General features: G+C 41.8%; 1 protein-coding gene across 2 annotated transcripts in view; it reads right to left on the bottom strand.

Annotated features, from left to right (window-relative positions):
• The window catches only part of lrp1ab (low density lipoprotein receptor-related protein 1Ab), a 189,255-nt gene extending 165,984 nt beyond the window's left edge, over window positions 1-23,271 (bottom strand). For both annotated transcript variants that reach the window (XM_037540882.1, XM_017694300.2), the window contains exon 1: window positions 22,525-23,271. In XM_037540882.1, the coding sequence (XP_037396779.1) occupies window positions 22,525-22,600 (76 nt within the window). In that variant the 5' untranslated portion in view covers window positions 22,601-23,271. The remainder of the gene's footprint in view (window positions 1-22,524) is intronic.
• Between the last annotated feature and the right edge of the window lie 236 nt (window positions 23,272-23,507).

The raw sequence follows: 23,507 nt of genomic DNA, 5'->3' as shown, positions 1-23,507 counted from the left end.
GTAGTCAACAATCCAGGACACAAGGGGGGCATCTACCTGCATCACTGTGAGCTTATCACCCAGAACAGCTGGCCAGACGGTGTTAAATGCGCTGGAGGAGTAAAAAAAACAATGACCCTCACAGAGCTGGCTGGCTTATCCAGGTAAGCTCGGTTGAGCAGCTAGATGATGGCATCTTCAACTCCCAGGCGGGGCTGATAGGCAAACTGGAGGGGATCTAGGAAAGGCTGGACTATGGGTCGGAGCTGATCCAAGACAAGCCTCTCCATGGTCTTCATGACATGAGACGTCAGTGCCACTGGCCTGTAGTCCTTGGCATCACTAGGTCATGGTGTCTTTGGAACAGGAACAATGCAGGATGTCTTCCACATCATGGGGACCCTCTGGAGACTCAGGCTCATGTTGAAGACATGTTGAAGTACTCCACAAAGGTGGACGGCACATGCTTTAAGCACCCTGGTTGGAACCCCATCAGGGCCTGCAGCCTTGTTTGTGTGGAGTCTCTTCAGTTGTCTTCTCACCTGGTCAGCAGTGGGACACACTGTAGAGGTGGTGGGTGGGGGAGGGATGGAGGTGTGCGATGGGCTGTCACAGGAGGGGAGCAGGCTATCAGGAGGGGGAGGGGGGATGAGTGGGGTGGTCTGCTGAGGACTGGCCGCACAAGAGTCAGGCTGGGGGGGGGGACAAAGCCTGCAGTGTCAAATCTGTAAAAGAACAGATTTAGCTTGTTGGCCCCGTCCACACTGACCTCTGCTCCTCCGCTGTTGCTGGACCTGAAGCTGGTGATGGTCCTCATTCCAGTAAATGTGACGTAATCAACAAAACTCCAAATTTGCGCAACTGTTCCCCCTCAACATACATACATATTTTAGAAGAAGATGAAGAATATTTAAATCCTTCATTTCATGTTTGGCTTCAGTGTCACTCTAAAAGTGCCACTTTTTATTTCCAGTATTGGCATCTGTTCTCGTACATGTGCAGACTAAGAAATCCGAAAGAAATCAGAGTAACATTCACTGCACTGAGAAACCTGATTACGGAGCTAAAATCTCAGCTCTCCCCTTTAGATTTCTTTATTGGATTTTTATTGGAGAGTATGGTTTATATAGGACCATTTGGTTTAATATATGACCATTTGAATAACTGGATAACTGCTGAAACATACTCACTGTTTGTTAGAGTACAACAATGATGAGCAAAGAGCGGTTGATCAAATGGTGCGGCGTTGTTCACCACAAGGATTGGATATCTATGTTAACACCTCAAATATGCTCATTCTTTTGTGAGGATATCAACCAAATGTATTAGTTACCAGAGCGAGGGGAAAGCATGAAGCTAAAGTTAGCTAATTTCTTATTTTTTGAATTTTCTGTGCCACCTTAAATGGAGCAGCCAAATGCAGTCTTATGGAGTCTCAGCAGCTGCATCTCCCCTCAGGATTCAACAGCCACCAACAAAAATAAGTAACCTGTTCCATGAGAATGTTGACAGCTACTGATCTGCACCTCTATTCGGTTGCAGGGCCCACCTCTATTTTTCATTTCTAAGCAACTTCTTGACAGCTACACATCTTTTTAGACCCTTAGAGTTGAGCTGTTCTCACAGTGGAAGGATGGACAGAAACAACTGTGGATTTTTTCAGATCTGAAGCAAGAGTGGAGCTTGATTTTCTGCTTTGATTTTCTCAAAGATGAAAGCTTTAAGTACTGTTTGTCTGTCCGTGAGAGTTTTGGTGGTCTTCCAGGTCTTGCATCAATGTTTCACTATATTTTTTTATATTTATTTTTTCCCCCGCTTATTGTGCAAGTGGATTCTCTCATATCTGATGAGCGTGCATGAGCAGGCCAATAAGAGAGAGAGCAACTATGCATGTGTTCCACTCTGCCATATACTCATGTGGAGACATTCCATGAGTGTGAATGATGTGATGATACCAAAGCTCAAAGCGAAATGAACAGCCACAGTCAGCCTGTCATTTAAGGCTAACAAACTTAAAGGCAAAGTGATGTGTCTGCAGTATGTGCTTGTTTTGTATGCAACTCAGGCTAAATTTAAAAAATAAAAGGGCGTTCTGCATTGTGTCCATTTTTAAGCGGTTGAGCAGAACAAGGCCTTTCCCTAGTAAACCACTTTGTTCTTCAAAGCCTGTTCAGTGGCATGAGGGGGACTGGACGGGCTGCTAAGTGGAAAGCGCACATAAAAGAGAGAGGGTGTGAGAGATAACTGAGTGTGCTGCTTGAGCAAAAACACACACACACACACACACACGCTTCTCTTTCTTGTGCACACCCACAGAGCCAATGCTGTTTTAAGGAGCGGCGGTAAGCAGAGCTACAGAGGGAGCGGTCCAGTCAGTCAGAGACCTCTGGACTGCTGTCCAATCTGGATCACATGGTACAGCACTCAGGGGGACAGCAGGGAGCAAAACTAGCCTGACCTCCAGTCCAGACTGCCGTCCGGTATGCTCACTGACGTGAGCTACATTTGCTCAGCTAATACAAATTTGATGTATGCAATCTTCCACTTTTTACCAATGTAGTCAATCAGATAAGACATGTTTGGTGTCCAAATGTTGCTTCTTTAAAACTGGAGCTACAAGGCTAATACTGCTGACACTAAGTCAATAGTCACCCAAATCGTTTCCATAAACACATCCTCAAAGCTTCTCTCACCCTGCTCTACACACAGTCATGCCTTTATTAAAGCTGTGCTTTAAAGATAAGATAAAATAAGTCCCTTATAACAGGCAAATTCACAGCAAAGGGATAGTAAGGCACTCAAGAAAAGAAGTAACAAAAGAATTAACAATCAAGAAATTAACCTTGTTACTTAATTTTTTTACAATTTTTTTTTTATTTTTAACTTGTTACTTTATAGACAATAAGATATGAATAAAATATAGAAAAAAAATATGAAAAATATAAACTATTTAAAGCGCGCACAAAAAACCATCAGACCATCAGACAGTCTGCTGCGTTCAGCTACACAGGGAAGTTGATTTTATAGTTCACGGTCTGCACAACCTTAAAGCTTACACATGTAAGATGGGGATTTGGAGAAAAATCTGGTGGAAATGTGCAATTGCACATAACGTGTGAAAAACTATTTCTAACAAATCAGTTGTGTTTCAGGCCACTTCCCCAAGTGGATGTATCTGATAATTGTGAGCTCATTTAAAGAGCATTTGAAAAGAAAAAGGTTTTGAGAATCTGGGTGACTATTCACTTCTAGTGTTTGTTAGCTTTGGAGCTCCAGCTCCACATTAAAGAAGCAAAATTTGGACACCAAACACGTCTGGGTGGAAGGATGGAATTTGGCTGGATTAAGAGGAAAATTATACATTAGATACACTATATTGCCAAAAGTATTCACTAGTTGCCTTCACATGCATATGATCTTGAGTGACATCCCATTCTTAATGCATAGGGTTTAACATGATGTTTACCCACCCTTTGCAGGTATAATTGCTTCAACTCTTCTGGAAAGGTTTTCTACGAGGTTTGGAGTGCTTATGGGAATTTTTGACCATTCTTCCGGAAGCACATTTGTGAGGTCAGACAATGATGTTGGACGAGACGACCTGGCTCGCAGTCTTGCTCTAATTCATCCCAAAGGTGTTCTATTGGGTTGAAGTCAGTACTCTGTGCAGGCAAGTCAAGTTCTTCCACACCAAACTCACTCGTCCATGTTTTCGGAACATGAAACTGCCCAAAATCTCTTGGTCTGCTGAAAGATTAAGAATTCCTTTCATTGGAACGAAGGGGCCGAGCCCAAATCCTGAAAAACAACCCCACACCGTAATCCCCCCTCAACTAAACTTTACACTTCGCACAATGCGGTCAGACAAGTGCCATTCTCCTGGCAACCGCAAAAACCCAGACTCGTCTATCAGATTGCCAGATGGAGAAGCGTGATTAGTCACTCCAGAGAACACGTCTCCACTGCTCTAGAGTCCAGTGGTGGCGCTTTACACCACTGTATTCGACGCTTTGCACTGCGCTTGGTGATGTAGCTGCTCGGCCATGGAAACCCATTCCATGAAGCTCTCTACGCTGTTCTGGAGCTAATCTGAAGGCCACATGAAGTTTGGAGGTCTGTAGCAATTGACTCTGCAGAAAGTAGGCAAGCTCTGCGCACTATGCGCCTCAGCATCCGCTGACCCTGCTCTATCATTTTACATGACCTACCACTTCATGGTGGAGCTGCTTTCGTTCCCAATCGCTTCCACTTTTTATAATACCACTGACAGTTCACTGTGGAATATTTAGTAGCGAGAAAATTTCATGACTGGACTTGTTGCACAGGTGGCATCTTATCACAGTACCATGCTGGAATTCATTGAGCTCCTGAGAGCGACCCATTCTTTCACTAATGTTTGTAGAAGCAGTCTGCAGGCCTAGATGCTTGGTTTTATACACCTGTGGCCATGGAACTGATTGGAACACCTGAATTCAATCATTTGGATGGGTGAGTGAAAACATTTGGCAATATAGTGTATTTCATCAAACCATTCCTTGAAAGTCTACCTCATTGATTGATCTGCCACTTAAAACGAACAATGCTGCCTCTTTGGCTATGGTATCTGAGGGGTCTCAAAATAAAACATGTACAGGGAATAACCACAATAACACAAAAAGCTCTCTACAGATAGCAGGCCCCACACCCTGCCCTCTTCACATACTCAGCTGCTCAGTGCCGCTGACATCACTCACAACTAAGTATAAAATAAAAGCCTAAATAAACCCTAATGGAGTCTACATTTATGATCTGTCAACACACCAGTGTAAAGCAGTAGCAAAAAAGGAGAAATTCCAGCTCTAATACTGAGTCTTTTCCTCAGAAGTGTCTTCAAAGCCATGGGAAACCTAGCAAATGTCACAGATAAGTCGTGGCTAACTTTTCAGAGGTGCAAAATAGACATGGGCGGTAAATCATTTTGCTGTTTCTCAGGCGAAGGGAGGCGGGAAATGACTGAAAAAGGGCTTTATTTCTCCCTCTGGGACTGCAACCAACAGCAAACATCAGGAGCATTTCAATAGCGGCAAGCTGGCTAAAGCTTCTTGCTGCTGAGCTACCAGCTCGCATGATGCAGGCCTGCTTTACTAACACTAACAATCCAGGACAAAAGCTAGAACCATCATTCAGGCTATAGTGATGTACATTCAATAAACACTGAAGATTGATTAAAGCACAAGAAGGAGCTTTTCACATTTACAGCAAGCTCAAATAGGTCCATGATCTGTAAGGCTGCTAGAATCCTGGACTCCGTTTAGTGCTACTCCATCTGTAGTCATGTGTACTCAGTCAGCAAGGGCGTAGTTTTGGTTTCAGAAGTTGGCAGAGCGCTTTAAAGCTGGAAGAATGATTAACGCAAAGAAGGAGCTCAACACCATGAAAACAACCATCTTTACTGAACCATGCCAGAACCAGAGTTGTACTGATTTACATATATGTCTTGGATGAGTCTCCTTGTGTAGCCTGGCATGTTGGGAATTGCTGCCATATGAAAGAGGACAGTCTCTAATGAAGCAAATTCCCACACCAGTGAGATTTAACAAAAGTCATTCATTGGATTTGCTCTCCCTCAGACACAATCATACCCCTCCAAGCTAATCTTACTGTGAGATGGAATTAAAGATATTCTACCAAATACACAGCGGAGACACTGCTGTAAAAATGAAACAATATCTCCTCCAAACACCTACTCTAGAGAAGTACTAGCCTATATAAGGGCTGCCAGACATAAACCAAATAAACCAAGACTGCAGAATTTGGGTCTGAACAGTCCCTTATGGACAGCAGAGCCTGACTGCTTTGGTGCTTGAATGAACCCTTGACTCTGCAAAGCGTCCTGTGAAGATGTTAAATATGAGCGCAGCCACTCTGCAGCAGAAACTCCCGGTCCATGAAGGCGTGAGGTCTGGGCTCGATCTGTAGAATTTGTCAAAATATTTGTCCAAGGCATACCTGGACGGCAGGAGCCACTTCACACGTCTGCTAGAGTGGGTCAGGGCAGGCGAAGACGAAAATATCTAAGACCTGGACTGAAATGCTAACACGCCAAACCCAAGCATCAAATGGAATGAAAGAACACTTCTTTGCCAATTCATGAATTATATGATATTCTACTATATAAGTGGTCACACAGTTGGTCTTGGACGCAGTAAATTCATATTTAGTTAGGGATACACAAGACATTATTTCTTAAATCAGGACACAAGATTTTGACTTATACTGATATCACAATGGCTGCAATATGCAAACCTGTCCTTTAACCAGTCACAACACTGTCTATTATGCTGGTGAGCATCTTGACCAATGACAGTTCCAGAAGAGTGTTTCTGTGGATGGTTTGTTAAAACTAGCTATTCATGTCAACCAGAAAAAGTACACTACTTAATTCATGCTAATGATGCCTAATCATTGGCCATGTCATGTTACTGACTTACCAGTGTGTTTTTAAAGCTGCACTCTGCAAAAATATGGTGTCCGTGAGCTGCTGAGGGTCACCCTGTAAAGCCTGAAATAGCTAGCCAGAGGCGTCAGGTCGGATCTAGTGGGAGTTTTTCCAAACCATGTCATACAATCTCAAAAAGAAGGTCTGGCACAATGTTTAGGTCTCAAACACAAAGTCACATTATACTGATGAAGATTTGATGACAACAGATAATTCAATAAATACATCCTCTGAAGACATACCCTTCACTCATCCGATCTGGGAAGGGGTCAAATGGTCCGAAGCACAACAGACAATACAAAATGTTCAAGACGTACTGCGCCACACACACACACACACACACACACACACACACACACACACACACACATACATATATATATATATATATATATATAACTACTGTAAAACTACACTGTAAAAATGGCTTGTCGGATGGGGTAACAAGTAAATTAATTAGTTGCATTAAAGCCAAATAAATACTTTGAATGAATGATTCTTTCAAATTAATGTAACTTTTTGAGTTGAATAAAACTAGTTTAATTGCTGTTTGCCACATGAAGACATTTTTAGGCAGATTGAGTCATTTTTACAGTGTATTTTGTAAGGATGCATTAAAATTGTGGACCTATGCTGATATTCAGTATTTATCTGTTTATTTATCTGTTTAAGTATCTGCCAATGCTAATGCATAAACACTTACAAAAAGTAGAAACTGAGGACATAACCTACCCGGATTAGCATTACGGAGAAATGCAATATTTACGTTTATAGGGTTGCAAATGCATTAAAAAATATAGAGCAGACATTTTAGTACAGTAGTCCAGCATCGCTTAGTCATTCTGGTCTTCCAGATGCAGAACATATGTTTAAGTAATTATCTGCCGATAATAATAATAATAATAATAATAATACGATTCCAAAGTCATCCTGTATCCCTAATACTCTGCCAATATCATGCAGCTCTACAGTGAGTGAATACTAAGACTAATATCATCCAAAATTAGGTAAGCAGAAAACAAGTGCACCATGTTTTTAATGGTCTGTCACTTCGTTTACAGAGCTTCGGTTTTAAAATGCCAAGTGACATTTAAGTGACATATTTAAAATCACTTTTCTCCGAATAAACAGACCAAAAAGGGCTCATGCAGGACATTTAGTGAAATGTTTAAGAGTGTAACCAGAGAGGATGTGGTCAGGGGAAAAAAAAAAAAGCACAAAAGCCACATGGGTTCATCTGGTGAGCGAGTTACTCAAAAAGTCGCCTCCGCTGTGTCACTCTCTCTTTCCCCTGGCCGCTGAGAGACAGGGGGAGTGGAGACAACTAGGCAGGCTGGGACCAGCCTGACCCACTTTCGGCCTCCGCCATCTCCCCTCCCCACAGATACCCCACACCGCTTCCACAAAATCAACACCAGACCTCCGCAGCACATTCCAGCACCTCCTAATTGATTGCATCTGCCGCTTGTCTTGAGAATACGCACTCAAAGGGGAACTCTGGGCTTTTTCAAGCATTTGTAACCCAATGTGGAATCTGGAGGAAACCAAGCCAAGCTTTTGTTTGCACTGATATGTATATTAATATGGCTCCGGAGCTCACAACCACTATAAGAAACCACTCTCAAAACTTCTAGAACCTTCTAGTGGAGTGGATTTCCAACGCTGGGTCTGGAAAACACGTGCCTTGCAAATTTTATTGCTTTCCCTGCTCTAACATACCTGATCTCCGCTAATTAGTAAACCCTTCCTAAGTTAAAGTGGGTGGGTTAAAGCAGGAAAACATTAAAAATGTACAAGACAGGGGTACTCCAAGACCAGGACAGGGAACTGTTCTAGGGGCTCCTGCTTAATGTCTCCAAACTCTTCATAAAGGGCAGCAGAACGCACAGTAAAAGATCTCAGCTTGCAGGTTTGCGGTCAGATTAAGGATGGCCTTGATGCAGGACAGCTGTGTTAGGTTCCAAACACGCAAAAGCAGCAGGGGCTCGCAGAGCGGTGCAGAATCTGAGCTGGATCTCATCAAGAAGCACTGCTTTCCTTTCCTTCCTTCTCCTCCCCTCCCGTTCAAGTGGAATGTCTGTCCGCCATACCGACCTGCAGTCTGACACTGCGAGTCCAAAGCGGAACCGTAATTACACCACTCAAGTGGAATTTTCAAAATGATATCTCAGTGTCCCTCTCAACGGTATTTTAAATGAGGAATCTGTAACAACTAATGCAAAAATAGACAGGGAAAGGCAGAAAGAAAGACAGACAAAAAGACTGAAAGACAGACAAATAAGAAAGAAAGAAAGACAGACAAATAAGAAAGAAAGAAAGACAGACAAATAAGAAAGAAAGAAAGAAGATAGGAAAGCAGTTGTCATGGCTGCATTCTGCTGTTTGGCAGATCAGTGAAGCCTAAAGAGATGGCACAAATAGAAGTTGAGAGTAGGTGGACTGTTAAGAAACCTGTTACAGTGATGGAAACCCTTGTTATCAAAAATTACAAATGATGCACCAAAATGGAAATTCTCCACCAAAGCCAAAACCGAAACCAAGATTCAAAACACACCAGGCCAAAAACAGTCTGGAAACTGAAAACAGCTGAGAATAAATAAATTCTAAATAAATTTACTAAAATTATAACAGAATGTGCCAATATCCTCCATAACAGTCCAAGAATTCCATTATTTTCTAGTTACTTTGCACTTTGCCACTGTAGTTTGTGAATCTGTTTGTTATTTCAAAAAGTGAGGCAACAAATGGTTTCAGTGTGCCTGCAGGGCCCTTCTGTTGTTTTGCTGTATTCTGTATAACAAGTGAGATGACATGTCATGTTATCAAACTTGCTGAGCAGCACAGGAAAACAAAATAACCAAGCAGTGTTTTTAATCACTATTTCTCATTTTCATCACCATTAAAACTTTTTTTTTGGGTCCACATTTTCTAGGAGTAATTGCACTTCTACTTACATACATCTTCTCTGATATAACAGTACTTAAATCAAATCAATATCACGATTAATTGAACATTTTACCTCGATTATTCTGTTTTTGGGGGTTTTTTGTTGTTTTTTGCCTTCATAGTTCACAAGGTTTGTACTGTAAATATGCTCTGCATATCTTAATGTTGGTCTTAACAGTCGGATCGGACTTTTACGCTTAATAAACATTTGGGGTGATATTTCCTTTTTAGAAGAGACTGATCCAAAACACCTCCATGTCTGAAGAGATTTCGAAAGAAATGGCCAAATGCAGCCAGAGGAGAGCGAGGCTGCAGCATCAAAGAACAGTTAAAAGTCTGAAAGCAAAGTTGAAAGAACCTGAGGACATGAACCAAAGAAGTGAGTGCGACCTTTTCACAGCGGGCTCGAACACATTCTGGGTGATGAGCCCAGCTTTCAGTCAGTGAAGCCTCGCTCCTGTGAGGCGGGCGAAGATTAAACTGAAAGCTCTGGGAGCGACTGGCACTCATTCATAGTCAGGATTATTTACCTCTGGATGAGCCACGCGAAGCAACATGACGCATTGTTCTTTTGGACATGCAGGTCAGTTTAGGAGCTGATCTGTTCAGACTGATGCCGCATACACGTCACATTTAAAAGATATTGTGAACAGCCAAAAAAAACAAAAAACAAAAAAAACAACAACAACAACAAAAAAAAAAGACAATTTCCAGCAGCCAAATTTTTTGCACCTTTCTAAAAAGTACCCAAAAGAGCAGCCAAGTATTTCTAGGTCAATGCATAATGAAGTAAAAGTGCAACTACGACTTTCACAAAGTAGGTATATAAGAGTTTTGTGCTGGCCAGCCATGTAGTACTAGCTAGTTTTTTCCTACTGATTGGCTTACACAGCATAAACACTAACTAACCAATTTCAGTACAAATTGCAAACTGATCTTCTGGGAAAGGCGTTGAGATGATTGCAGCAACTGTAATGTGTATGCACTGACCATCGCAATAATGTCAGACATTTAGTTAAACGATAACTTTTGCACAGGAAACTTAGGTGTTTTATTTTAACTTTTTAAATTTATTTTAACTTTTTAAATTTATTTTAACGCAAATAGTAACAGTGCATTAAAATGTATAGAAGTGTGCTCTCTTTTAAGGGTGTAATAACTTATTTTCACTCAGAAAAACAACAAGACATCATTTGACTGAGGAGCACCCAAACTTTTGCATTCAACAAATGAGTTGAACGGGCAAAAAAGCTCTGACATAAGGAAATTCCCATTAAAGGAAAGGCAGGATCCATTTAGCAATGCTCAAAGAATAAACCTTGAACTTATAGAACTACAGTATCTACAAGTAATCATTTTCTTTTCCTCACTAACTGCAGAGGTTACAGATCAACAACAGTGCAGAAAACCCTTGCAAGATGACGAGAAGGGACAGTAACAGCCAGCTGCAGCTCACACACCCAGCCCAATCTCTCAATAGAAGCACTGTGCCCATGCTATCCAACAGGAAACCTCTGTGTGTGGTATCTGTGTACCATTTACCGGCTTGTTGCTCGCACACAATGTGGTGGCCCCCTTCCAAGTCCAAACCCCAACAGTCATTATCAAAGTGACTGAGCTTTCAAACAAACATCGGCTGCACTTTTGGACACGGTCAGCAGCCAGCCAGCTGACACAAAGATCTTTCTGCGTCAAAATACAACAAAGAGGGTCATCATCAGCCCGGCTGACCGCTGAGGTGACCTGATGTGCCGCTCTGACCAGGGTAGACGCACTTACTGTCATGTAGGCCTGTCAGGGCCACTGTAGTAAAGGCTTGATGCATCTATTCTTTGATCGTATGATACTGTCTTGTTTGATGACTCTCACCTTGTCTCAATACTGTAACAAATCTATAGTGAAATAGCACAGTGACATTGTGTAATGTCATCTGCTGTATATTTCCTTCTGTGAGAGTTGTGTGTTTGAGTTGTTTGAGCAGGCTAGTCTACTTGATGCTCATCTTGGGCGTTTCAATTAAAAACCGCTCATTGTAAAGCTTAGTTTAAAAAAATGGCATCAGCTGATTGATACGCAGGGTTTCAATAACAGTATCAGAAAAGAAAAAGTGGTATCAGGCATCTCTAATCAAAGCGATCCTAACATTGAGCATTTTAGACAAGGCAGGTATGGTCACTAGGCATGGCTATGGTGCAAGATGAAGGTATAAATTTATTACACAACATCTGTTGGGATGTGGGATGTGCATGCTGATTCATTTTTCACATTTGAGTATCCACAAGAGTTGGATATCTGGTTAACTGCATGGAAGGAAAAAGCAACAAAGAGGACTGACAACGCTATCACTGCCTTTAGTCACATCCTTAACAACACGTCCTTGGCAACATGCTCACATTAAGAGTACATGCTTCACAGCAACAAAGTGTAACATAACATATACTCACAAAAAGCAAAACAGTCATATTTTACTCCCGTTAAAACATAAAATCTAAAGTTTCCTTTAGATAGACTATATATTATCCTCAGGTCTTCCACCAATGAAACATAAATACCCAAATAGTGATTTCAGTATTCAAATACAGGCAGTTTTAATGGGTTAACTGAGCACTGGAGTACCTTCACCTGTGGCTATACACAACCAGTCAAAAGTCTGGACACACCAGCTCAGAGAAGGCTTTTCCTAATTTGTATTATTTTCCACCTTTCAATAACAATAAAGAAATTAAACTATGAAATAACTTGTACAGAATTAGGCAAAGACTGTTAAACTAAACATTTGCCTTGATACAGGGTTATACACTCTTGGCATTCTCTCAAGCAGCTTCATGAGTAGCCACCTGGGATGCTTTTCCAACAAGACTGAAGATGTTCTACCTATGCTGAGATCTTGTTGACTACTAAATGCTGGGGGCCTGTTAAAAAAAAAAAGTTTGTTTAGCAAATAAATTCATTTAGAGGCATCAACATGCTATATAAAATTGATTTCTAAAACAAATATAAGTATGTGCATTTACATCACGTATTCAAAGTATAGTATTCAAAAAGTATGTTTGGCCAAGTCCAAACTTTTGACTGGTACCATATGTTCGGCTGAACCGCAACAGAAGTTCTCAACTTTGCAACTGGCTATCCCGACTGACAATACCTGTTCAGCTATACAACAGGTACTAACAAGTAACAATCAAAAGCATACAAATAAACAGCAACTCATTCCTATCAAACTCCAGCATTTATCTCAGCAGAAAAAAATCTCCACAGGCCGTTCCGCCCTTTTCTTGACAAAAGCTACAAACAGACAAGTGCAGACCTTACTCCAGGCAGACCTGCTACAACTACACCTCAGTACAAAAATGTCTACGTTCAAAGGCCCCACTGTAAAGGTGTTTCAAAGCGTTAATGAGCCGTGGAGTCCAGTAAGTTACAGTAGCTCATTAGCAGGAGATGAAAGCTTTGCTCAGGCCCGGAAAATCAGGAGCACTTACAAACATCGCCCACGTTCCCGGCCTTGCAGTGTCCTTCATTGGAACGGCATTGAAATAGACAACAGCATAGGATCTAAGCACACCCTGAAGCATGGCTTATTTGCACTTTTTTCCATTGTTTATCCAACTCAGGGTCTTTCAAAGAGAAGTCTGACTTATGAGAATCTATGTCTATTCATTTTCTACCATAAAGCATACTCTCATGGGCAGTTAAAACGACTGTTCTTACTGGCAGCTGTAAACTTAAACATTATGAAGGGGGTGGTCAAGGATTGTCTGGACTACTGAATATAAAATAAATCAATAAATAAAACAGAGTAAATCTGCTGTTCACAAAAATCATCATGGCCTTGCTGAGGCATGGAATACATCATCGCTGTCCAATGGAAATACATGCATCTCCACTTTTCTGCATCATTTGAACTTATCAGCTGTCCTTTACAATATGTGCAAATTTCATGATGACTGGACAAATAGAAATGCTTCAAAATTGCTTAGAATAAAAACTTTTTCCATTAACTTACATAAAAGTAAAGAATGTTTTTGACCTCTACTGTAAAGTTACTATTTTGGAGATACTTGTTTTTCATTGGACAGCGACAATATGTTCCTTGTCTTGTAAGACAGGTCAAGGCTAACCAAGAGCAAGAAAAGATACATTTCTGAATGTTCTACAGCCTAGTGGAGCAGCCCAGACATGCTGCTCATGGACCCCTCTTGAAAGCCATTAACGGGGGGTAAAAACGGCCAGAGCACACCTGCTTTCTCTCTTCCACTTCTCATCTTTTTGCCTAAAACGACAGCTTAATGAGAGCTGACTGATTACAAACCAGCCACACAAGGCATCCAGGCATGAAGAATAGGAGACTAGGGTCATTCAGTCAAGTGATGTGACCTAGTAATGCCAATACCAGTCATTACTTACCTTCTCCAAGGCTGACCCCTTTGATCTATGGGTGTCCGCCTCAGGTCCTGGAGGGTCTTAAGTTAACAGTATGCTTCAAATGAAGGAAAACTACACCTTTTGGCCAAAACAACATTTTGATATTTGAATATCCGCAAGAGTTAATGAATGGATATCTGGTAAACCACAATAAAAAACTGCAAAAATAAAAGGGACTTTGGCTAAATTGAAAAGAGTGTTGGAGCTTTTCTCCTTTAGGCAATAGCACTGATTTTAAGAGGCTAAAATATTAGATGAGTAACGTAGGCCACTTCAAATGAGCTAAACTTACAGATAATTGGTACAACTGGCTCTTCATCTTACAAAATGTCTTAACAGTTTAGCCGTAAATGTGCCAGTGTTTGCATACCTGTGCATATCCCTACTCCTAATCAATGCATTTTTTTTAGGTCTCCTCCGACTGCAACAGGTCCACATTGCATGGTTGCCTGCCATGAAGTGATGCTGAGTGCCAGAAAACAGATGTACATTGATTTCTTTTATACATCAAGTCCTTTTATACATTACATGAAGTATACATTAGGGATATACATGGCTATTCATATAGTCAATTAACTTTAATCACTGAAATCACTCCATGGTTATTTCATGCATTTAATCACAGGATGAAAAAGAAATATACAGATCAATAATTTGACGATTTTGCGTTTTAGCAGAACTGTGAAAAAAAGTTTTGCTGAGTTTTGTGAGTGTTATCTTAAGAAACTCCAAAACCTGAGCACATGGCTATGTTGCTATCTTTAAAGATTGGCTTGGCTGGTGTTGTACAAAAACAGCTAAAATATGTTTCTCTTTCAAACTAACATGTTGGTACATCGTCCTCTGAAGGGGAATAATACCTGTAAAAGACAGCAAGTCTCCATTTGCACCTAGTGTTACTGGCTATCTGTAGTTTTAGCTCATCTGAGGCACTCTCAGTTATGTTCCCCATCTTTTCTAAATAGGAAAACACTAAGATTCCTCTGCATGAGCTACCATTTTTGTGCAACACCAGTGCTGTCTCCTAAAAAGATAAGCCTATTCTCTACATTTCTTTTCTTAGCACTGTGCTTTTCCTTCTATACAGCCAACTGGATGTCTATGATTGAACTTTCACTGATACTAGATTAACAAAATTGCTGGAATGCATATATATGAGTATATTTACGATCTGCTGTTTGATGTCATTCACTTCATTTGGTGTTCTAATACTGCCAGCTATAGTCCGTCACAGTTATTTACCATGTTTTCAGGTGTGCTTGACCAAAGAAATCCACAGATTTTTTTTGGACTCTATTTTGGACACCTTAGTCTAATGCTAGTTTACTATGCTGTGCTAAAGTCTACTTTGGGTGTGATCTGGTAAGAGCAGACTTCATTACTGCAGTTAAAAGCAGTGACTCTCTTCCTAGTTTTCTAGTTCACTGCTGGTCTTGTGCTGGAGCTCAGCTGAGACTCCAATTACCAGAGCAGCAGTCATTGAGGTGAGGGAGACATGAAGTGTCCCTGAGCTGTAACGGGGGAGGGGAGGTGGGGGCAGACAAGAACATCACCTTCACGTTACCACATCAGTGAAGAACAATCAGCCCTGGCCCTGGGTCTTGGGTGAAGAGTTCAACGGGGTGAAAGGAGTTGGTGGTTGGGGGGAGAAAGAGGAAATCAACTCCAGTCACAAACGCACTTCTCACACTTTCATGTGAGACACGAAGTAAACGTGGCAAGTGGCAGCAACACCTAGGTAGCAACATTTGTGCTTTGTGTGAAACCGAAGGAGGGGAAATCCTGAGAATATGAAGAATTTATGAACATGACCCAGAAACCTTTACAACAATTAACAATTTAACAGTTTGTTGGCAACAACTTGCAGTTAATTACACTCCCGAACCAACTGACTGCATGTCTGCCCTAACGAGTATTATTTGTGATCTGGAAACTTTCACATAGAGAAGCGGCCCATTCAGAAATTTAAAAGGGGTGCCTACATGTTGCCGGCTCCACTGCCACATCAACAACACCCACCTTCTTCTGTTGAGCACCATGTAGCAATCTGCTCCCCCCAGGTCTTGGCTCTAAACAGAGTAAACACTAATGTCGAGAGCAGAAAACACCAATTACAGCACACCCTGCCTGCCGCCATCAACAAACATCCTTTCATTTCCTTTCGCACACACTCAGAAACAAGGAGCCGTGCTAAAAGCCGCCACTCCTTTATGCTAATCTTCCCGTTAGCCTCCGCTCTTAGGCCGGTGTGCTGGCTCTGCCGGGAAAAGAGACAGCAAGTGGGAACCTATAAAGGTGGCAGCTGAGAAACACGGGTAAAGATATACACAATTCCTGAACGGGTACATAAATAAACAGAAAACCTGATTCTCCCTCCAAGCCAGGATTACACCTAGAGAGCCCACAGTCAGACACCTGGTTCTCATTTAGTTGATAAATCCAGTAATGTTGAGCTGGCTGCTTTTTAGGTTATTGTTCAAAGCATTGTCCGGCCATCCTACAGACAAAACCAGCAATCATGCCTAGTACTTTGCCTCTATAATCGTTTCTGTCTACTAAAATTAGTCCTTAATACAAATCTTCATGCATATTCTGTCTGGCAAGAGACTTCAAACAAATCGTGTCTAAACAAGGCCCATATTTATGAAGCACTGCAAAAGACATTCCATGTTTTATTTGAAGCTTGTAACAGACATGACATATTTCACCATGTAACTTGTGACAGAGCCCTGGCACAGAGCTGCTGCTGTTTTCTATTTCTAACTTCTTTCGGAAACGCTTTTTTCAAGCTACCACTTGTATTCACAGTCAGTGACTTGTCTAGAACTTCCAGAAGGCCTAGAAGGACATTTCTTCCACCACTTGTCCCTTTGTAAATCAAAATATGATCGGCCAATTCCTCCGTCAGTTCCTAATTATGTTAGTGGTTAATCTGACGAGTTTAGCTCCTGAAGATCTAATCAATGGGAGAGCTTACTTGGCTGTATCTACCTAGATAACTAGATGTAGCAGCAAAGCCTGAGTGGATCATTCTTGTTCAGACACTGAACACTTTTTTCCAATCAATATTCAGCAATGAATGAAATACTTCAATACAACCAACATAAGGATGTTTTTTTTTTTTTTTAAATACACAGGAATCATTAGGCCTTCGCTGAAGATTCCCTGCCAGCCCAGGTTTAGATACTGAAGCTATGATCAATTTTTGTGCATGAGCACTTAAAACTGTGATATTTATGACAAACATCCAAAAATATGAGCAGGAGTTCAGTAACCTGTTTTACAAAGAAGGAAGAAGAGAAGGAAAGTAGGAATCACTGAAAATTGTAAAAAGCAAGTTCTGGCTGCCACAGTGTTAGTGCTTACTGAACTTTGCTCCTTTCATATTTATCATTAACTGATGTGACAAATGAAATTGTCACCTGAAAAGGGGTCCACCTCTGTCAGAGGGCTGTTCCTGATTGGTCAGAAGCTTGCCATCAATTTGACCAAGAGCTGACAAGGCTGAACAATATTTATCATTCTAGAAATAAATTACACTGCAATCTAGTTTTCTGAGCATTTCGTGGATGTCATTAGCACTGAAACAACACTGAACAACTGCACGAGTCATTACAAAGACAGGATACTTAGCCCTGTTTAATTAGATCTAATATAGTACAATATGTTAAACGTTGAATAAAAAAGTATATATTAATCGTTTTGGCAGTATTTTTATTTTTTTAAATATGGCACTACTGGTTCTTTTTCATCTGTTTCAACTTATCAGATAAAAGGTGAATTGTGATTTTTTTTTTTAAAAGAACCAAAAAAGACACTTAGAAATTATGTTTTTGAAACATCACCCATTTTATGACCCAAAAACCTAAATTTGACCTGTCCTGGAGCAGGTTAGACATGCAGCAAAGGCCATCCTGGTAAAAAAAAAAAGCCTGGCAAACAAAAGTGAATCTACAGAATCCAGAGGTAAGGGGTAAGAGTAAGCAATCTTAGATGTTGATGTCAATGGAGCAGTGATGTCAGGCCACTGTTTGACAATACTAATTGGTGCACATCCTCATAAGAGAACTGCTTTGAGCAGCCATCCAATATGTAAAATTGACTATTTACAATGATAAGTGCGTCGCTGTGAGCAAGCACAAGCAAGAAAACATGGCAAACTGCTTAGAGGGACCTTTCGAGTAGCTAAAATAACTTCCCTCATTTCCATTTCTGAAAGGGATTAGGACAGAGCAAAAACAAAACAATACAGAAAACATTTCATAAAAGATTCCTGGAACCACCCCAAACTATTAGAACCAGAAACGAATATTCTTTGTCCTTTAGTTGAATTACTCCACGGGGCCAGGAGCCTACACCTGCACTCTCACTCTCTTCGCTGAATAACCTTTCACTGATACAGTCATTATTCTCACTCTTAACAAAATACTCCCTCATCATTGGTTGATGAACTTCAGCTACAAACAGACTACTGATGAATCACTGTCATTTGGGAGTTGTGGAGGATTCTGTCCATTTGTGGTCAGGGTGTCGGTGAGAGGAGGCCGATCTGTGGTATGACCTGCTGTTCAACTTGTCAAAGTGATGAGGCTCAGCCTTGTTACTTCCAGTCCAACTGGGATAAAGAACTCAACAGGGACGAGCTTTCATAAAGCACTGTAGCGTAAAGGATTTCGTAAGATGCTAGAATGACTTTTAACACCCTAAGAGTTAAGATGACGTTAGCGCTAAAACGCTTTTAGGAACTGGGCCAGGAGCCAGAAAAAAAAAAAAAAAAAGAGTCAGAAAAAGAGAGAAGCTTGTACTGCCTTCTAATTAACATCCGATCTAACTAAATAAATGCAGGAATGACGGCACAAACTCGACTTCTCCATATCTGTTTCCCATGGAAGAAGACACCCACATCACATTTTGAGAGATTAGCTTGAGAATGCGCTGGGATAGAGTTTAAGGCATGCCCTATACAGGGCTTCAGAATAGCCCCTGTGTGACCTCGCATTCTGCAGTTTTCTCCAATCTCTCACTCTAACCCTGACGCAGATGTGATCCAGGCAAATCCACATGTTCCTGCTCCTACTCCAGCCACCGACTTCCCACTGCCTGTAAAAGCTAACATGTACATTTGAACCCTGCCTGATGTCTTGTGCCAAAACAAGTTGTGAAGCAACAACGCTTCAGATAAAGTCTTCTGGCACCTTAAAACCGAGAATGGTTGGTTCCAAAGTTTGCTTTGTTGCTTTTGTAGTAGAACTCGGAGTCAAATTCATGGATAGAAACACATGTCCCATACATTTTTTTTTCGCTAAAGAAAGAACTTTTGGATACACATCTTGGTTTATCAACTGTTTGGGGCAGGAAAACTGTGTAAAATTACATTGAGTTTTCCAAATTTTGCATAATCATTACTAAAATTACTAGAAGTTTCTTTACAGTGGTGGTGATACAAACCAGGGGTCCCAGTCTTGTCGCAAAGAGTTTTATATATAATATAAACAGTTAACAGCGCCAAAACAGTGGTAAAGCCAAAAAACAATCTTCTTCAGTTCCTATTTCACCTTACAGTGCCCTGCATCAACCACCTCTGGCACAAATGTATCAAATAAAAATAAAATAAAAAACATTTTAGGCCAAAATCTTTCTTCAAAACTGTCGTATAACACAATGTACTCAGAACCATTTAATGCAATCATTATCATAAAGTAGCTTTTAAAGGCATTAAACATCTCAAACCACTCTGAATTACTTTGTTTATATCTTAACGACTTTATTATGTAGACACATTGAAAAAAAGGAGCAATTCCTCTTCAAATTCCGTGAGCAGCACCAGAAAAGTAGAAGCAAGGCTTGGGTTTCCCTTCCAGAAAGAACTGTAAAATCACTTGCAGAGACACTGAATTGTCTCCAAAAGCCACAGCAGTCATTCATCAGCGTGTTCAACTGAGATCATTGTAGGTTAAGCTCACAGTTTTTGGAAAACTGGGGCGAGGCTGACTGTTAAGGCTTCCCTCATCAGGAGAGGCTGTCCTGCTCTCCTCTAGCCAAATGTTCCAGACAGCGGTAGAAAGGTGGCTAGAGCGAATACGACGTTTAAAGTGGTTGTTGCTTTGCCACTAACCACAAATTCCCTCTTCCAGACCTGGCAATGTGGTGATGAGAAGCTCAGTTAAGAACATAGACAATGGATTCGTTGCCAATAGTAAATCTCCTTTACGCACATTTATTTAGAAAATCTTGTCCCTTGCAGACAATGGACAGCACAATAATGCAGGTAAAGAAAGAACATGATCAATATCCACACTGTAAACTCACAGCGCTTATCAGTATTCATTAGGCTTCATCACAAGTGAGCTTAGTTGTGACACCGCTGTTTACACTGAGGTAGAATCCTGATAACTGTGTGTGTATGTATGTTTGTGTGTGTGGTCCAGGTCAGTCCAATTCCATTCTAGTCAAATTGACCCATGGTCTTCATGAGACTGGACAGGCATGAAAATGTAGACGTCTTGCAGAACTTCTTTACAGCCTTTGAGTTAAAAGAACAAAAAAAAAAAAAAATAAATCACTGGTCCTGGTAAAATCTTAAAAATGTGCAACTTTAACTTCGGCAAGCATGAGGAACAGAAGAGGAACCACCGCAGATGACGGCATCTGGGTCACATGTGTACAAGGCAGCAAACATAACAGAGGAAATCATGAGACTTTGCCATTTACTTCAAATGCACCTACCTTTCTCTGAAATGTATACTTACTGAAAGCTCAGTCTATCATTACAGGGGTGCATAATGAAAAGGATCTAAATAAGACAAAGCACAAAGCGATGATGACGCACTCTGAGTGGGACTGAAGGCAGAGGTTTAGTGCAGCTGGCTTATCAGACTGTGAATATTTCAGGATTATTCTGGAATGTTTCCAAACACAGTACAAGACGCTGATCTGCATAATTTAAAACCACACAGGACATTTACAGGCCAGTATTCAACGCCTTTAGAAAAAAATGCCTGATGCATAATTTATGCAGATGTCACAGAAAAATATTTGGGGTATTTTGGCAGAGGCGTCTAGTGGGAGTTGTTCACATCATTTTCCTCACGCATTCTTAACTGGTAGTGCCACAAACTAAGAAAACAAGCCCACGTCCAACCGGGTAAAAATCATCAACCACAGCTTCTTGTTATCTTCTACTCTTAAATATTAACGTGGGCCAAGCAAAGATGGAGCATCTTCTAATTCACCACTACATATTATCCTTGTTTATGGTCCACTTATAAGGTTTGTACGGTTTAATGTACCATAATTTATTTTATAATTTACTGTGCCTTTAAGACTGATATGTAAATGACCTGACATGACCAGACTGGCTAAACTGTATTGTGGTTCAATTAATCAGTATGAATGGGCGGAGCTGAAACAGGCTGGTTTGTGTGACCTCACAAAAACAGTGACCTCAAACAGGCTAGTTTGCATATGGACCGCATTGACTGATGGGTAAACAATGTCTTTTTTTTTAACTAACTGTGTGTAAACACTACATTAAACTCCAGAAACCATTCAGTTTTCCATGATATGAGCCCCTAAAGTGCTGGTGAATTAAAATATTTCCATAATAGATTCAAACTACAAGAATGTAAAACGACACACGTTTGTGTAACAATGTATTGCTAAGTTGGGCTGCTTACAGCTGGATATGGAAGCTCTGGATTCGATTAACAAATGAAATACAAGAAGAAAAAAAACAAACAACAAACAAAAAACAAACAAATAAATCTTCCAGAAGAATTCTGAGCCGGGGAACCCCATCCCAAGAGGCACAGGCATAAATAGAGGCCCTAGTCTGAAGACAATGGACACATGGAGCTCACAACCCACATTACCTCATGATTTCACACAATGTAATGACCTGAAGCAGCAGCCTCGTTAGAAGGGCCCTCGGTTTGCTCCACTGCCGGATGTAGCATGTTTATAGCATATTCTCTCATCAACACACCGCCCTGCTCTGGTAACATCGCACCTATTACACGGCAAACGTCAAGTGAACGTAGCGTCAGCAGACTGATCGGAGAGGATGGCACAACACGGCGCTGAGACGAACAGGCTGCTAAAAAACGGACAGAATAAACATCGCTGTCAGAAATGAGCATCGGCCTAGCGAGCATCACCCACAAGCAGCAGCAGCAGCAGCCGCTTAGTCCAGGCTTAAGTGCTGTCAGGATACCATTAATAACCTGTGAATGCTTCGTTTCTGCCGTTTATCTCGTAAACAGACATGATTCCCCGACAATCCTGAGACCTGCGTGCCGGTATTCTCAGTCAGCTCATTCACAGGCAGGACGGTTTCCACTGTAAACAACCGGAACAGGTAAACCGTGTGGGCGAAGCCAAATGGAGGCGTTTACAGGAGGGCAGAGGCGTCGCTAAAGAGCCGTTAGCGGAGGCATTTCTAGCTCCATCCTTCCTTTAACCACCCTTACGTAGCCTACAGCACCCATAAAGAAGCAGAGCCCCCCTCACCAGAAAGAAACAGAGCCCCCCTCTCACTGACGGACTAAAGCCTGAAGCCAGGCCGGCCAGGTCCAGGTAGCTCATTGAAAGCTGCAGTCTCGCTGAAATCCACACGAACCTCTGCACAACGAATTTCCATGAATTATATTTCACGTGAATGGCAAGAAAACTCGCTAAAGCTGCCACATTTCACTCACCCTCAACGGCTCCGGCAGGAACCAGGACCTCCGCGGTGAGGCAGAATCCGAAGGCGAACAGTCCGGCAGCCAGCATGTTCTCCCGGCGCGGTGACACCGCCAGCACCGCTAATGGAAACTCAGGAGGAGGAGAAGGTGGGTGTGCAGGGCTGGAGACGAACACCTCATCAAATCCTCCTGCGTCGAGCCTTCGGTCCCTCCGCCGGCCAGCACAGGCTAAAGGAGGGCTCTAAATTCTCGCAGGACGTCTCGAACCGAGGAGGGAAGGGGTATTTTCCAGCTTCTCCAGCCTACAGAGCCGACAGAGCCTGCAGAGGCGACGCGCTCAGGGGCCGCGCGCTCATGTAGGGAATGTTGGCGACGGTCGACCAGCACTTTAATCGGAGCAGAGAAACCGGCAGTAAAACAAAAATAAGAACGAAATCAGGACCGGTCACCCTCTGCTCTGCAGCGGCACCGGCTGAACGCGAGACCGCGGGTAAAAAGAAGCGTGGAGTGGGCTTGAGCAGCGAGCGGGGGTCGCTCCCATAAAAGAAAAAAAGAAAAAAAGAAAATAAAAGGCTCCTTTCTCTGCCGCGTCCCGCCGCCTGCGATGCTGCTGCTGCTGCTGGTTCGTGCTTGGTGTGTGTGAGTGTGAATGTGAGTGAGTGAGTGAGTGAGTATGCGCGTGCGTGTGTGTGAAACTGAGCGAGTGTGTGCGCGCAAGCCTCTCCACAGCACCCTGCTTAATGACGTCACTGCGAGAGCTGCGCGGCGCGCTGCGTACTGCGCACGCGCGGTCGTTTCTATTTCTACCACTTTTCGATTTTCTTTGCAAGAAAGTCAAACCCGACTTTTAATCCAGGGCCGCGCGCTGCTTCTCATACAAACACAACCGGATATCGAGGGAATTGTAAATATGAATATTTTACTGGGAGAACTTTGTCAGCAGGTGTGAACATTTTGCAGCCCGAATCTTTTCATAATGGACTGAATGACTTAAT

The sequence above is a fragment of the Pygocentrus nattereri genome, chromosome 9 (genome assembly GCF_015220715.1).
Source record: "Pygocentrus nattereri isolate fPygNat1 chromosome 9, fPygNat1.pri, whole genome shotgun sequence".
Lineage (NCBI taxonomy): Eukaryota > Metazoa > Chordata > Actinopteri > Characiformes > Serrasalmidae > Pygocentrus > Pygocentrus nattereri.
This window is presented reverse-complemented; position numbering and strand designations above follow the sequence as displayed.